A 17078-nucleotide genomic window follows, 5' to 3' on the forward strand; every position below is an offset into this window, starting at 1 on the left:
AGAAAGCATTATAAATGCTGCTCAGTTGACAGAGGTTCTGTTTTGTACCAGTTTAAACCGGTTCAAAATGTGAAGCAACGTAAAGCTTATTTGGTCAGAATAGTGTCAGTTTTAAGTCAGTCCGGCTGAGCTGAAGTTTCCCGTGCACTTCTCTGCCTGCACTGCACTGGCACCGTGGCTGATGGAAGCAGCCACACAGTTCAGATGCTGAGCGAAGCCACCTGCCTGGCTCTGGCTGGCCCCTGCAGCTGCAAAGGGCAGCACTGAAAACCAGGAGCAGAAGAACTGCACGCGTTTCAGTGCAACAGGAAGGGAGAAGTTTGTCGTCCCCAGAGGGCTTTTCCTCAGCACGGCCAGCCTCTAACAGGTGCTGCTTTAGGCCACTGAGCAGCCAGTCTGTCTGAGTAGCTACCCCTGGACTTAAAGCCCAATAGTAAAAGGGAAAAAAAAAGGTTGAGAGTTTTTTTCTTTGCCCGCATGGGTAGTACCTACTTGCCTGATATTTTCACAAGCCACTTTGTTTTACTGGCCTTGTGAACAGTGGAAAGTTTGGGCCAGTTTCACTCCCTCTTAATCCTCTTACAAAGAACATTCAGAATGAAGTATCATCACACACAAGAACATTGTTCCGTTAGCTTTGGTAAATTAAAAGAGATTCACTGAGCACCACAAATAGCTGATTAGGATGTCGCATCTTTTTAATGCTAAGAAATACTACATTTCCTGCTACAATAGCCTTAGTTATACATTACTCTCAATAGTTATTCCTGCCGGATAGAAGAACTTCATCTAAATACAGCAAATTAACTCCCAAGGCATTTCCTTCATGCTTCTGGGCAGGCATCCTCACCCGGTTAAATAAACAGATTTTCAGAAGGGAAGAACTGATACGAAAGTGCTTCATGGCTTATGAATGCTTTTGTAATCTCACATTTCTCCAGAAATACTTTATTGGCTGCTTTTCACACCCTTGCACTTCTTGGTACCACTGATTCTGGCTTATTTGCATTACAGCTCTACTTGTACAGAGCTCAAACTGATGTACGCATTGCTCAAAAACAAAACCTGAAGTTGCGGAACAGAAGACTCGAAACAGGTGAAGTGAGCAGCTCTGAGATCACGCTGCTTTGCAAACGCAGGACATGCGACTCCAAATCATTTCTAGAAAGAGTTTAAATGTGTTCCATTAAGCAAAGGTATCTCCACGCCGACACTTGTTCAAGGATTGTACCTCCGCTGGTTGAGTTTCACTCCCTTGAAAGTACTTGTATCTGAACAGGCATCCAAGCAGACCACAATTCCACACGCTCTGGGGAAAATCTGAGGTGTAGAAACGTTTACTTTGTTCTTTTCCTCTCAGCCTTTATCGCAAACATGCAATAAAGCAGAACGCTGGCAGGATGACACCCCATGCAAAACAGGGCACATCAGCAAGACTGGAACAACCAACCAGCCTCGCCTTGACAGTCAAAAGGGGATTTCAAACGCATCGCCTTGGTAAGTCTGTGGCTTTGCCAGGATGGCACGTTTCCCTGTGCTGTATGCCGAGCTGCTCTGCAACTCCACCAAGCAAAATTGCTTTGATAAAGCACTGGGTCTCCAAAGAGGTCACTGGCACAGCAGGCACGGCTCAGGTTCAACAAGTTTGTGAAAAACTGCCTGCTACCGGAAGCAGTCCAAAAAAGCCACCCTGTGCGTCCAGCATGGAACTAGGGGCTTTCCCTTAAGAACAGTACGTGCACTGGGAGTAGAAAAGCATTGTGGGAAAATCTGCCATAGCAATTCGCGTGCTACTCAAGGACTATAAATAGAACCACTGAGAGGTCTTCCACAAATTATGAAAATGAGATGTGCTTGTGGGGATTACTCTGTAATCAGTGTATAAGTTATTAAAGTAAAATAAGGATGTCTATTCATTTTTTCAACCTCCCCTTCTGAAGCACAGATCTGAAAAATCACCTTAAGGAATGCAATAACAATACTGAAGTTTTCTGTATGTTCAAAGATTGTTAACAAGCAGAGAAATGAATCCTGCTTGATTAATTATCACGGGGTGTTATCTTACTGAAAGATTTTACCTTCCTGGTTTTCTCCTTTAAAAACGCTAAATGCATCTGAAATTATTTGGCATATTTTCACATGTAAAGCCTAAACTCATGCAAGCCCTGTCACTTTTCTCCATTAATAGTGACTTAGTGTTATTTAAACTACAACATATCTCAAACATAAGAAGAATGTTACTATATAAAAAAGCAGATTATATCAGTCATTAAAATCTCACTGCTTATAGTAAGCTTATGAGCAGACAGGAATGAGAATTAGCCTACTGGCAAGTATCAAACCCCATCTGTATTTAGTGTTATGCGTACCGACTCAAACCTTTGCTGCGGGGACCTCTTTATATTTTAGTATTTATCAACCAAACTATTTGGCACAACTAGTTAACACTGTAGCTGCCAGTCTACCACAGAGTTGCATTTCTGACGAAGAAAAGGTATTTCCGTAAAGGTAGGAGAGCTAATCCTAAATGAAAGCTGTACGCAGTTGTTCATTTACTGCATAACACACAAAAATGAGAACCAATACTGACATTGTGGGGTTCCTGCTTGCAGAAGAATTAAGTGCTAAATCACACCATACTCCACTTTCCGTACTGCATTTTAATGAGAGATGAAAGTCTTACAATCGCTCCTCCTTTTATGGGACACATGCTCAAATAACAGCTATAGGACATTTTACTATTAGGCTCAAATTCTTTCCCTCCCAACCCAAGTAAACTGGAGCTGTAGCTAATATAAGTAAAAACAAAGCTTCCATGTTTTTGGTTGAATTAAGTTCCAGTATAATCATCCTCTGAGATTTAAAGCATACTTGAAATCATTTGCCAGTAACTGTTTACCCTGAAAGGTCTTGCCAAGTTTTTTATGTTATAATAAAGTGTACATATATATAAAAAATTACAGTTCTTGTCTTCATTTAGTTTGTCCAATTTTTACATTATCATTCAACTGCATGCTCATTTATAGGTTGAGGCAGGTATAAAAGCTGCTGATCATGTTCTATTTCTTGTTCGCAATTCTTCGTTTCCTTGTTGCCAGCATATCATAAAAGGGATCCCTGCTAATACTTGCTCTAGAAGAGAAAAAAAAGGAATCATCAGTTTGGTTAACAGATACCTGTTTTTGAAAACTAAACCTATTTTGCTCTCTTCCCTGTGCATGACTCCACACTCTTAATGAGATCATAGACCACTGAATTCTAAGCATCATGAACATTTCTTTAGAAAAAGATATTACTCAGCTGCCATTTGCTAAGAGTTCGTACCTTCATCTTGACTATTTCTTTAGGTGTGGGTCTGCTTTATAAACCTTCCAGATAAAGTCAAGCTGTGAAAGTTTAAAGCTGCACTGTGAACATGTTTAAGATAAATGTCACTGAAGTTAATTATGAGGTGAAGTAGGAACCTAATAAAATTAGGGTTAAAGACACAAGGCTTTTATAGTTGTTTAAAAAGTAATAAATCCATATTTTCCTGGTCTGAGTTAGCAGCACTATTTCTTGAGGACCAGTCAGTAACAGGACACTTGTTTCTTGATCTGGCAACCCCATGTAGTTTGTCTTTAATCCTTGAGCATATTGTCACAGCAGAATTCTTCAAACAAGTTAGAATACAAATTCTCTTAGTATCTTACTCCAAAAAGAACTTATACTTCATTTCTGAAAGACATTTGAGACTTTAAACTCACTTGATAGATTTAATCCACTCTTCCTTTTCCTCTGGGGTGGGAGCAGATATTCTGTACACTACATGGTTGCCTTCCACCACTCTACCATCAGCTTCAGTTTTACACGCTTTAATTACCTGACCTTTATGACTAGGGTTGTAGAGCTCAAAGCAGTTCTGGAGGGTAGAAATGGAAGAAATCAATTTACAAACCAAAACAAAACTGACAAACATCCTCATTTAACACGAATTTCTATGAGGTTTAGTTCTTAAAAGAAAAAGAAAAAAAAGAGGGGGGAGGGGAGAAGAGGGGAGAGGGGAGAAGAGATCTCACTGGTTTTCTAGGGTCTTCAACTTCTCTTATGCTAAGATTTTCTAATGGAATAATTCCTCTTGGTTCTTTGTCCTAAAGAAAAAGACAATATGTTATTAGCCACTTAAATATCTTTACTACAAACAAAGTTCACTGTAATATATACTCACTGTTGTGTATTCAAAGTAATACAGGCAATTATCAGTCAGAATAAACCATCTCCGTTTCCACGTTTTTACTCTTCCCCCTACAATCAAAGTTATGGCTGAATTAAACCTGTGTCACCATCAAGACTTCAACAATGGGTAAGACAGTGATTTAGTTTTGCTTGGTTTTCAAAATGTAGCTTGATTACTTCATCCCAAATGGATCAGGCACAGATGAGCTGAGGTTAGAGGAACATGTTACCGTAACTCTCATGCCAAGACCAAATGCCCAAGGCAGCATTAACTATGGTGTTGCTGACCAGCCACAAAAGCTGGATGCTCTAAAGTTGCAAATGTCTCCTCTCTTACAGGGAATGAATGCAACAGTTCAGCAGTCATGCCCGCTCCCTCTGTCCATGCCATCACATGTTTACTGCATCCAAAACATTAATACTATAGAGCCCTCAGAAATGCATTCAGTGCTGCTACAGCAAAGGGAGGCCAATCACCAGTGTCTGGTTTAAGCTGGTAAGCAGCTAAACACATCACTTGCACTCTTGCTCCAGGATCAGTTGTATAACTACCTGGTTGCAAAATCAGTAAGTGGTTTCCAGCAACAGGACCAACCCTATCCACAGCACATATCGTACAAGAAAAGGGTCCCATCAGTAAAATCAAGGGCGCTTTATCACCTTCCTTTAACTCGGGAGCATACATGTGGTCAAGAAACTACTTTCAAATTTAACATCAAGTGCAGAAGATGCTTATAAATATTACTAGCAGAACAAATATGTGCCATGAATAAAGAGCAAATCTTATGCCAAAATGTACCAATTTTAGTCACCTGCTATAATTTACTATTTTAAAAGCATGTTCACCTTATGGGTTAATATATCACTGAGTTCCCCTGACAGAAGAAATAGCTACTGCTCAAAAAATGCCAATTTTTCCTGCATTAACAGGGTAGAAACAATGACCATAGAGCTCCTCTTTCTTACACCCACTAATGTCACATTGTAAGGAACAGTTCCTTTTAGAAACATACATTACTGTCTTGGAGCTCTCAGCTGGTTTTCTGCCATTGGCTACTTCAGAACATGTCTAGCAGTCCACAAGCACATTATTTTTCAAACTCATTTCCAGGAAAGACAACTGCAGATAAAGCATTCATGTGTTCTTAACATCCAGGCTTAGCTCCACCATAGTTATCTGACTTCAGGATTATGTCACCACCTGTGCATCATCCATTCAGCAGTGATTTAATCTCATTAATCCAACATTTCAAAACAGTTGATCTTGCTGTTGAATACCACACATAAAGGAGTACTGTCAATACACACAACCACCCCCCCATTCAGTCCAAGTCATAGAACTAAATCTAAGACATAAGCATAATTTTTTAATCTTTTTGTTCTACTTGAGATAGCTAGGATTTTTCTTAATACAGAAATCCAAATAATATTAAAGAACAACTCTAGGAATCTCACGAAACTTCTTGATACCAGTGTACTACACGTTTGCATTGCAGACCAAGTATGTTGCACATTGTATCTTCCTTTTGCTTGGTTTCACGACCTACACAATTACCCCAGTGCTAACACACTGCAATGCTCAATATACTCAATGAACTTTTATGTTTCTACTACATACACACACACATATTTTAAGAAAAATTTAATCTGCAAGCAGGTGTGGTGAAATAAGAGAAGGCAAAATAGTGCAAGATGCAGAAGCCGTGACAGAATGAATGGTTGAGTGAACTGGAGACAGTGAGGGAAGAACTGGTGGCAACCACTGTGACAGATCCTTAAGTAAAGCATTGTAGAAACATTCAAACTGGCACGTAAGTCACTAGAAAACTCCCATCACCTTGACTGAGAGCTGGTTCAAGTATCAGGAAGTACTTCACTTCAGCTTGACTCACTTCCAGATCAATGCATAAGCAGCAGCTGAGTCAAGGTGACGGCCAAGGCAGTCCTTGCTATCACAATAACATGACATCTTTTCATACAACCCAGTGTTCATTGCCAGGACTTCTAAGTCACGTTCTGTTCTCTAAGGTTAACATCGTTTAACATTTTTAGGTCACAAACTCATCAGGCTAACAGGCAACATGAGCTTGCATCAAATGTCATGGCTTGCCTAGTTCTAGTAGAAAATTCAGCAGGGGAGAAGATGAAACAAACAGGCAAATAGGTAACTATCACAGAGGCAAATTAAATTGAGCAAAGGTTTTCCTCAAACTTTTCCCATGCCAAAACACAATAAAAAAATTAGCAGGTAATAACCATGTAGTTAAAAAGAAGACCTACTAATAACTTGAAGCAGGAACAATGGACTTAAAACACACACCTCCTAGGACAATATGAAATGCCAAGTAGTAAATTACAGTTGAGTTTGCTGAAGTTTTTCCTGACAACACCTCCCTGCCCCTTGGGAAAAGCCGTATTTCTCAAACCTGAAACCTTTTGTAAAATCATGCTGCAGCTTTGATGAAGCTTTTGTCATGAAACATTTCCCAGCTCCAAGGTAGTATTGATGTTGAAGCCAGAGAGAAGATCAAGTATTTCCAAAGGCATCCCCCTTACTGCTCCTTTCTCCCTAAAAGAGCCAGGAAGTAGCTCATGGGGTTACAACACTCATGTGAGTTGCGGAAATAGACCTGAAGTCTCTGCTCCACTAAACTCTCAATTACTTTTCCAGGAAAAAAAAGCAGCAAGGCAGGAGTTTTTGGCAGGATAAGAAACTATTCTCACATGTAAGTCTCTGTGTCCCCACTCCACTGCTTCGTTGCAGCTGTCAACAGCACAGAAATGCTAATAAAGCTTGAAAGGCAATCTAATCTGTACTTGCCAAGTTTCCAGGGGTCACCATAAAACAAGCATTTAATATGCCTTTACAATGGGCTGAAACCCAAGAAGCTGGTTGATAAGGCTTTGTGGCCCATAAGCACTGTAGGCAAGATTAATGGTAAGAACTCGTGATAACAAAACATTCTTTTCTTTGGCCAAGATTGCCGTAGGCTCACAAAACAAAGGGTTTAGTACCATACTTCGTATCTTATTCCAGCTTCCAGCCTTTTAAAGATTAAAACTGGAAGGAATTAAGTTAGCAGAAGAGGATCAAGAAAATCCAAGTATGAATCCATAAACATTTATAGTAATGGAGAGATATAAGTGATGTACTTCTGAAAGATCTAGTTGATTAATTAAAATGCAAAGACTTCAAGAAAATAAAGCAGCATTATATCTTGTAGATGGAAATCTAAGGAAACCACAAGAAAAGGCCACAACAAGGCACAAGGTACAGAAAGAGGAACAGAAACTCTCTTCACTTACGTAACCCAACATAGGATTTTTTTCCCCCCAACTGTGGGCAAAGTACAAACTAGACAACATAGGTAAAAGAAGCCTATAATCAAAGGGAAAAACAACTGACAATAACTCAGGAAACACACATTTAAACATTAAAAAAGGTCTTAGGACTAAAGGCAGCAACGTGTCTGAAGTTAGAAAATTCTACCCAAATCTTCAGCACCTTTATATGAAGTTTTAAAGGGGAAAGAGAGAGATGCACCATCAAGACTCATTTTTCTTCTCATCAAGAATGTTTATTTCTCATGTTGATACAACTAGGCAGAATGGACCCACAAACCGTACAGTTATACAGGTGATTTGCATCAAAGCTTGGATTTCTTTGAAAAAGAAGTTTCCCTTGACCACATCATTGACTGCCTCAACCTGGAAGAGCATCAGTTACTACAAGAACAAGGCAGGTACCAGAAGGCACCAGTTTCCTGATTAACCACCACTATTCTCTTACCCCAGATTAGGGAAGAGAGAGAGGGCATCCTCTCAAGGCCCATCCCTGGCAGGATGGGCCCAAACGTGGAGCTTTTGAACTATCTCCAAGTTCTCAGTAACTGCCTGACAGGCAGAAGAAAAGAATGTGATCATGTGTCTAGCTTGAATCATTTCCTCTCCGGCTTGGTGGAATAATGTCATAGTTTCCCTCAAACTAGATGAAAATATTACATAAACCAAGCTGTTTGCCAGGAGAGGCTGTTTTAGGCAAGGAAATGCCTCCCTGTGCAAAATGACTGTAACTTGGACACTGAGACAGAGCACAGACTACAGCTTCAAAATACCCTGAAGTGGATGGCAGAAAGCTTCATGGTGCCAACACCACTAATAATTATGATGCAGAAAAATCTAAAAGCTCACAATGTCTCAAGCTGCCCTGAGCAAGGATTCATGCTTCAGACAACGTAGAACTGAATGATAGTTTAGGCTTACCACGATAAAGATGTCTATATAAAGGAAACAGCTGAGTCTACATAGATAAAACCAGAACTACTGTCTGGCTACCAGGTTTAGGCAAGACTTATACAAAGTCACCTCTGAACAATTCAGGGCAGCAAACTCTCCAAAAGCATCTAGCACCCTCTCAGCTTTCTAAAGCCCAGTGCCAGCCTGGAAAGCTAGGGTGATCTTTAGGATAGTTGAATCTTATAGCATATGAAAGGTCTGTGACATCCATCTCCTGCTCACAGGATAATCAATATGGGGAGCTGCAATACTAAACAGACGGGCACAAGTAGATAAATGGGAAGAGTTAACTATAAGAAATACCAAATACAAAGTACTGTCATAATATACCCAAGGTTTCCAAGATGTCTTGGTCGTATTTGTAGTTTTAGATGAACTTTTTGTTTCAACTCTTTAAGCATTATAACAGCTAAGCACTTAAACTCTCACACAGCAGTAGTCTCCTTTGCATTTCAACAATACTGAAACTTTCCATATCACCGTTCTCCAGAACTGAAGGAAACCCTACTCATTTCACAAGATGTGTTTCCCAACAGAAAGGACTGTAAAAATGCAAACGATGTGGATTGAAACAGCACTCTCAACATACAGTTTAAGCCTCCTAGCAAATAGGAAACCCAAGGGAAAGAAAGAAAAGAAAGAACAGAAGAAAAAAGAACAGAAAGAAAATGAAAAAAAGAAAGATTGCCAGGCTTATTTCTGGTCAGTGCACCTACACTCGTAAAATGTATTTGTCTGTCCCAGCCTGTGTGAGCTGAAAAAAATGCAGTCTTTCACGGAAGCGCAGCTTCACGCATTTACAGGCTGAATCACCAGAGGCTTGTGGATATGTTTGATTTCTTTATTCAAATAACCCTCATGTCATGGGAGTGTTATGTGCCACACCCTGCTGTTTCACACACACTTTTACTACTGGGTTTTCTGTAGGCTGTCTCATCTACCCTGTACATAATAAAAAGCTGATTTTATTGACCTTGTGCCAGAGCCAGAGATGGGTTGTGCAGAAGTAGCTGGCAGCTCTCGCTGACTTTCAGTCACTATTTTTTTCAATTTCTTTGTTCCTCTATTTTTATTAGATCTCTTATTGATCTTTATTAGAATTTTTATTGACAGCTTCTTCCGAAACTGTCATTCCTCTACACACACTCTCACTCTTGCTTGCGCTCTCAGTATGTGTATATGAAAGGGTACTAGCAATAGAAATACGCACAGCATGGGCTTATACTCAGCTTCTTCTCCAGAAAGCACATTACCTACATAATTTTGAAAGCCGTTGCTGTTGAGATAGCTACCACCTTGTGCTACAAAATGGAGAAAATCAGCAAAGTCACCTTTGAAATTGTGCCAGCTGAGTCAACACATGTCAAAAAGCAAGAGCTTTGCTTTTTTGTAGTTAGAAAGATATCCATAACATCTGTAGTGCAGAGGCCAAAACAAGAAGACATCAGAGAGCACATGAATGAATGCCAAATGCTTCCTTTTCACATCTATTTCTTTCCAGCAGTAGCATGACCACCAGTTTTTAGGTGCAATCAACAGAGCGGGCCCATGGCTCTACCTGGGCTCTACTTTCACCATACTCACCCCACGTGCACCACACAGCACATCCCTTTTCACACTTCAGTCATCATTCTCCAAGTGCAAAGTTCCTTCTACTTTAACAAGCAGTTACACGTTAAATTGGCCAACAACTGGCTCTACTGGAGTGTGTACGGGTGTTTTTATATAATGAGGCTTATTTCATTGAAAAACAAATGTGAAAACAAAATTTCAGTCTCCTTTTTAAACGAAAAAATTCCCTAAGCCCAAGTGAGAACATGAATCTCATCAACTCTAAAAAAAGTCTGTGAACAAAGGCATCTTGCAGTGCCAGGAGACTGCAAATTACCAGAGGTTTCCACAACCCTAAATTTGGTGCTCATTCAAGATTTTGTTACGTAAGCTAAAGATTGTATTTACAAAGGAAAATAAAAAAGCAAAATAACAGTTTTGATAAATGCATAGTTCAAATGTAATCAATCTTTCAATAATCCAATTGACATACAAGGAACAAAATCACCCTGGAACTTCATTACAAGAGTAAGGTGTTGTTTTCTCTTGGTAGAAATCATTCTTTCCCTCTTATGTTATTCATCGAACAAGAATAGAACAAGAATAGTCATCTTTATTTTTCTCCTTTACATGTAAGCACTTTCTTCTTTTCCAGAACACACTTGCATGTAAGCCAGAGACGGACAGGCCAGTCAGAGTACCCCTGATGATACTGTTAGTGACACTGAGTGAAAAAGTAAAATGCTACTATAAATTTAATTTAAAAATAAGAAAAAAGAAAAAAAGAAAAAAAGAAGAAAAGAAAACAGGAGGAAGGAGGAGAAAAATAAAAGAATGAGCAACTGAAAAGGATGGGACTGGAAAGCAATCAGATACGTACCTCCTAATGCAGAATAAGCAGAGACAGCCAGTCACAGAACAGAAAGGTGATAGGTCATAGGCCATAAGGAAAACAAGAAGGCACATTTAAACCACTCATTAAAAAATCATAGCCAAAACCAAACCAAGAGAAGCTCACAAATAATATGGAAAAATAAAGACATACAAAAATAACTGTTTGAAGAGAAATCCTTTTTTGTACACAGAAAACTGAGTTGAAATATCAGAGTTTTCTGAAATGACCTTATAGAGACTTAGCTGCTATTTATCAGTCACAGCATATGGTAAATACCATACAGCATTTCCCTTTTGTCACTGAATTTTACTTCTCATATATCAAAAATAGAACTCCAAAGTTTGAAACAAGATCAATTTGGATATGTAAAATAAGAAGTAACAACATTCAGACGTAAAAGGGTTACTTATTTTGGTTCATCCATTTTTGAATACAAATTACAAAGTTAATCCTATTACCTTCACAAGAAAGAAGATAGACAAAAAGCAGCAAACATGCTAACAATGAACAAACATGTCACAGCAAAACTGCCCTTATAACTAACCTAGTTTCAGCAGCCAGCCTTCTCTATCTGGATTGAAAAATGTATGCGTTAGATCATTTCCATCATCCTCTGGGATCTTAAATGGCTCATTCTTAATACTTTCATATAAATTCTAGAAGAATAAAAAAAAGAGGAAAAAAAGGTCAATTAACAAATGTCTAACAGCAAATGCAACCAGGACATCTTATTGCTTCTCAGACTCTATAAAAAGCATAGTAAACAATATCCATAACATTCTGGACCATCCCTTCTCAACTCTGTTTAGTACTTTGATTAAGTTTGATTTTAAATTATTCCATCTATAAATGTCTCTTCTTACAGATTTTATAAGCACTCTTTGCAAAGACATCTTTAAGTTAACTTCAGCATTCAGTATTTCAGAGGCTTCAGCTCTCATTTAGTACAAGTTTTGCCAACTGAATCTGGATTTTCAGAAAATGGTTTAGACCACCACAGTGTCTTAGAAAAATAAGTATTTTTACTAATATCTCAAGGGACAGGAGGAAGATCCACAAGACACATGGGGAGGCAATGATGAAACAATGATTTTCACTATTTTTTTTCCAGCTTTTTTCTGACTTATCCAAATACTTTTTCCTTTTTTTTTTTTCCATAAGGAGCCAATTCCACAAGATTTTTGCCATCAGCAAACTACTGAGAGATATACAGTGTTTTCCCTGGAATCTCCTCTCTTCAACAAAAGATTGAACATAGGGAGAACCAGCTCAAAGCAGCTGTTAATATCAGAAAATGCTTCTTTCAGCTATTCAAATGGTTATGCATGCTAAAAAATGTTCTTCTTACTTTCCCTTAACAAATTTGCCTGAGAATTTTTGCACATGCTTCTACATTTCCTATTAAAAACACAAAACTATGTCTTGCCTTACCCAGTCGAACTTACCCGTAGTAATTCTTCTGGAAGGTCTCCACCTTCATTAATTCCACGATTCATAGAAATAAACCTCTCTACGGTTGGTTTATCTCTTACATTGTGGTTGTGCAGACTGGTATTCAGCATAATGATCGCAAATGAAAGCACATAGCATGTATCTGAAATAAAATTTGAAGGAGTTATCTTTCTATGTGTTGAAGTGCAAACCTGTGAAATGAATATATAAGCTCACCCTGACTGATAAAGACAAAGGTAGTAAAAAACTCTTGAACATGAAAAACTATGGAAGCAAAGTCTCAAATCTTTGTTTAAACTGCTGAAGTAAGCCTAAAAAGAAGAAAAATACGGAACCATTCAACTTTAAAGCCAGTAAGTGAAAAACAGTACAAGAGAATTAAAAAAAAAAAAAACAACAATAAACCCCTCTCTTTGAAAGCATTGCTATCACCCTAAATTAACATTTCACTTGAAACACTGAAGTGCTGTTGTGCAAAACATTTGCTGCACACAGATTTTGCCCAAATCATACTGGTAGATCTTCGTCAATCAGACTCCTACTAAAAGTACTTACAAAGCTTTCTCCGAAGAATAGTCTCTTAAAAATAATAGTTGAACTATATTTACACAGGCTGAAAATGACACTGACTCAATTTCTTGGCATGCATGATGACAACAGAGATCTTATCATGCCTCTTGACACAGTTATGATTATAGTAAATTCTCCCAGAATTCAAGTACAAGGTCTGTTTTAAGAAAAAGCAGGATGGAAATCTCTCTGCTACATAGAGGAAAAATGTGTTTGCACCTTCAGCATGTTGTTTTCAATATGTATTTTCCTCTGTAGCTGTGGCAGACCTGCTTTACGTCAATCCTTTCCTAGCCTGTATGCTCCTCAAACTAAGCGATCAACAACGAGCTATGATCATGTATAACTAAACAGACCAACAGTGCCAGAATGCTAGGGTGTTCTGTGCAGTATTTCAATTAGCTTTCATACTTTAACTGGCTTAGATATATATATTAATGTTGAAGTTTTATAAATGGAACTGCATTCTGGCCGTAAGCTTGCACCTCCTGAAAACAAAGTGTAGAATCAGACAGTTGCATTTTCTCAATTCTGAGAAATTTCTCATTTCACACATTATTTTATCCTGAACTTCCAAACTAGACATCATCTCCTTGCATCAGATGCAGAAGAATGTATATGATTAAAAACGAAAATAAAATACATATACACACAATTAAGAACTCCTATTATTTCCTGTGACTCACCTGTAGACTGGAAGACTCCTGGGTTACAAAGGCAGTAGCGTGAAGCAAAAGCTTCCATCATACGATCAATTTTTTGAGCCTCTCCTGGGAGTCTGAAGCTCCACAGAAACTGCCTACAGAAGGGATGAATAGTCTTTAGATTTATATACTCAGCACATATGACCAATAATCAGAAACTAACAAAAAAAACAACCAAAAAACAACCACAAAACCAACCAAACAGCAATGTCTATATAAAACGTCCTAGAAATATGTTCTCAATCTCTCAACACACAAGTCAGGAGCTATTATAAAGCAACATGCACAGATGGCTAGCCCAGTAGTTCAGCCAGCAACACTGCATGCTATCAGGCAAGATAATATAGCAGTTCATATTCTGAGACTCTTTCTTCCAGACTAGTAAACGATTTTCTGTATGCATCCCATTTTTGCTGTAAGGCTGCTACGGGGAAACAGTAAGATCAATCTTTTCTGTGTTTCCTGGCTAGTAAAAGCAATACACATTCAGCTAGACTTTACTTACAATGTAAAAAGACACATTACAGAAAATATTTCTGGTAGGGAAGAGAAGCAAGGAATATAAAAAGCACTTAACATCTTTACTTGAACTCATCAAGAACATTTTAAAAACAGTAACAAGAAAACCCCCAATGCTTAGAGAGGTGCTGCCTGTCTAATGTAAGCTCACCCTGTAAGAATCAGACCTAGATCTCAAAAAGAAAGATTCATGATATTGTCCCAGTAATTCTGTAATATACACAGGAGATCTGTGCTCCTGTTTGGCAGCAGGAACTGGAATACAGTTTTTACTTTCATAACTTACTATTTCTATCTATAGGTACACTGGAATGCATACAGGACAGAAGCCTTCACAAATTTACTTTTGGCACACTGTGGCGCTAAAAAGCTCCAATGAATCTAACATTTTTTAATTTCTTAGCAAATTATCTAAATTAAAACAGGATCTAAACCAGCAAAGTTACATGCTCTGCCATGCAAAACAAGTTCTTGATATTCCCTGTACAGTGGGTGCCAATATAGTAACCATTTATTCCTGTCTTCATCAGTTTTCATTTCAGGACATTAAAGTGTCACAGGCCATCTTTAGTTTCTCATCTCTATATACTGTCTTTTACTCACCTCATGCAAGGTTCCAACCCAGATCACGAATTTTGTAAGCTACCAAAATACAAACATTTAATAATAGCAGCTGCTAAAAAGAATAAAGTTAAACCTAACGTTAAATTGGGAAAAAGTGACAGAAACATGAAGCCTCCCAGAAAAGCTTCAGCAGACAGAGAAAAGGCTTCCTTAGCTCCAGCCTCAGGCAGCTCAAGTTACCATCACTCAACCATAGCAAAGCTGTTCTGACTCCACATCACAAGACTCTGCACCAGAGACAAAGATGGACATGGACATTTCAATTTATCTGGTGTCAGGATGGTGTCACTAATGACAATGAAATTGGCAGAACTATCTAAATCAACTTAAGTTGTTAGACCTGTAATGGATTTCCACTAAGACAAGAAGGGACTTCACAAGGTCACTGCATGCTAGCATCCTAGGGAAGTCAAGTAAACTGTTCACTTAGCAAGGGAAAAAAGTATACTAAAGTATTATACTTTCATTCACATGACAAGTGGGAAACTCGGAGGGAAGTAGAAATAACTTGGTTCAAAGTTTACCTCTTTGAAATTGAACATAATCACAGATTATGGTCAACAGAATTCCACCCCTTCCTTGCCCAGAGGAACAAACTGAGGTGGAAGAAAAGAAGAAAGAAGAGGGCAGCAAAGAAAATTATTTGTTTGGGTTAGGAGTTTGTTTTTTACCTATCTCAATGCTGAGATATGAAGCAGATCCTCAAACGTCCACATATGGCAGGCACACCAAAAAGTTATTTGTGTTTGTTTAGTTGTTTGTATTGGACTGAAATAATGATGAAGTTTTCACCTTCGAAGGCAGCACATACACAAGCAATTGGAAGGGTTAAAAAAGAGCTGTCTCTGCTAACTTCCACAGTAATGCGTATAGTCGTGCCAAGCTGTAGATCAACTTTCTGATGAATAAATCTACACAGGGACTAATATGAATGTGCAGTTCAAGAAAGAAAGCTCAGGTCAAAAGAAAGAATTTACTCACCTTAAAGCTTGTACAAGATTGAGATCAGCAAACTCATGGAGTTCAACAAAAGCCTGAAGAACTTTAATATTAAATTCATCTCTATGAAAGACAAAAATGCAAATAGACGATTATGATTCTGAACTTTAAAGAATTCCTAATTATCTCTATTTGCTTCAAAGAATAAGCAAGAAAATAAATGATCATACTGACCAAATCAAGTCATCAGAAATAGTTTACAAATTTGAGAGGCATTCTGCCCATTATTGCTAGGTACTTTAGCAAGAGCCAGTATACTTAAACCTATTTTAGCACCGCTTATTTAAATGACTCAAAATGGCCTGGCCTTTCCTGCTTCCCATTTATTATTACTGCACCTGCTTTGATATGGGATGACACCAAATAAATTTATCCAGTAAAATGTCTTTTGCATAAATTGTGCCATGAACTCAAACCAGTAGTCAACCCGAGATTAATTTCTTTAGCCATTCAACACATGAAAACCAAACTATCCTGTTTCTTCCTCTAAGAACAGAAAATATTAAAGCAATATATTAATTTATGTACAAAGATGAGTACTTTGGATACCGATTGTACCTAAGAAAAAGAACAGCTTTTTAAAAGAACTACTTAGTATGCACTATATTCTTACTCCATTCTCAAAAACCGTTACAATGGAAGTTTATTAGAGTCAGAATAGGGTTTGAACAGGCTTCTTCTCACCTAGCTTTTATATTGCTATGTAAATCATGAGCCAAATTTTGCTTTGATACAAAGATGTTGAAATGAAAAAATAACATTTAAACATTAATGAACCCAAAACTGTTTGGATGCAGACAGTATTTAGCCTATGCCATCACTCAGCTCATATGCCAGAAGCATAAAGGTTTATAATCCTCAGAGTGTGCTTTAAATGCATCACCAAGACAGAATGCTGCATATCAGCCTCCACCCAAAATTAGAAAGGTGTGCACCCACCAGAACTTGTGTTGCATTTCTCACTAACTGCATAGCCAGACTGCTCAGTAACACTCACAAGTAAGTACCTTAACACAAATTATTCATTCATTGAGATGTCCCCATTTTGTAAACACAAAAACACATCACCTCTGTCAAGCAAAATGAGGCAATTCTCCTGAGATTTAGTAATGCACTTTCAAGTGCATTTAAAGTTCAACTTCACTAGTTTTCAGTGCAGTAAAGTGTTATAACAGTATAATGAAAGAAACCATTCAATGGGGGTACTTTGTTACTTTAAGCCAAATATTGATTTTGCTTATGTGTATGGAAAG

At 38.1% G+C, this 17078-nt stretch overlaps 1 protein-coding gene across 2 annotated transcripts in view; it reads right to left on the minus strand.

Annotated features, from left to right (window-relative positions):
• Positions 1 to 2640: 2640 nt before the first annotated feature.
• CYTH3 (cytohesin 3) overlaps positions 2641 to 17078 on the minus strand; it is a 48294-nt gene continuing 33856 nt past the window's right edge. For both annotated transcript variants that reach the window (XM_062634160.1, XM_062634152.1), the window contains exons 6-13: positions 15808 to 15888; positions 13666 to 13778; positions 12403 to 12551; positions 11502 to 11613; positions 4208 to 4284; positions 4059 to 4130; positions 3747 to 3901; positions 2641 to 3132 (exon numbers count right to left, since the gene is read on the minus strand). In XM_062634160.1, the coding sequence (XP_062490144.1) occupies positions 3060 to 3132; positions 3747 to 3901; positions 4059 to 4130; positions 4208 to 4284; positions 11502 to 11613; positions 12403 to 12551; positions 13666 to 13778; positions 15808 to 15888 (832 nt within the window). In that variant the 3' untranslated portion in view covers positions 2641 to 3059. The remainder of the gene's footprint in view (positions 3133 to 3746; positions 3902 to 4058; positions 4131 to 4207; positions 4285 to 11501; positions 11614 to 12402; positions 12552 to 13665; positions 13779 to 15807; positions 15889 to 17078) is intronic.

This window comes from Pezoporus occidentalis, unplaced genomic scaffold (assembly GCF_034315485.1).
Source record: "Pezoporus occidentalis ecotype Australia unplaced genomic scaffold, CSIRO_AGI_Poc_V1 ctg113, whole genome shotgun sequence".
Taxonomy (NCBI): domain Eukaryota; kingdom Metazoa; phylum Chordata; class Aves; order Psittaciformes; family Psittacidae; genus Pezoporus; species Pezoporus occidentalis.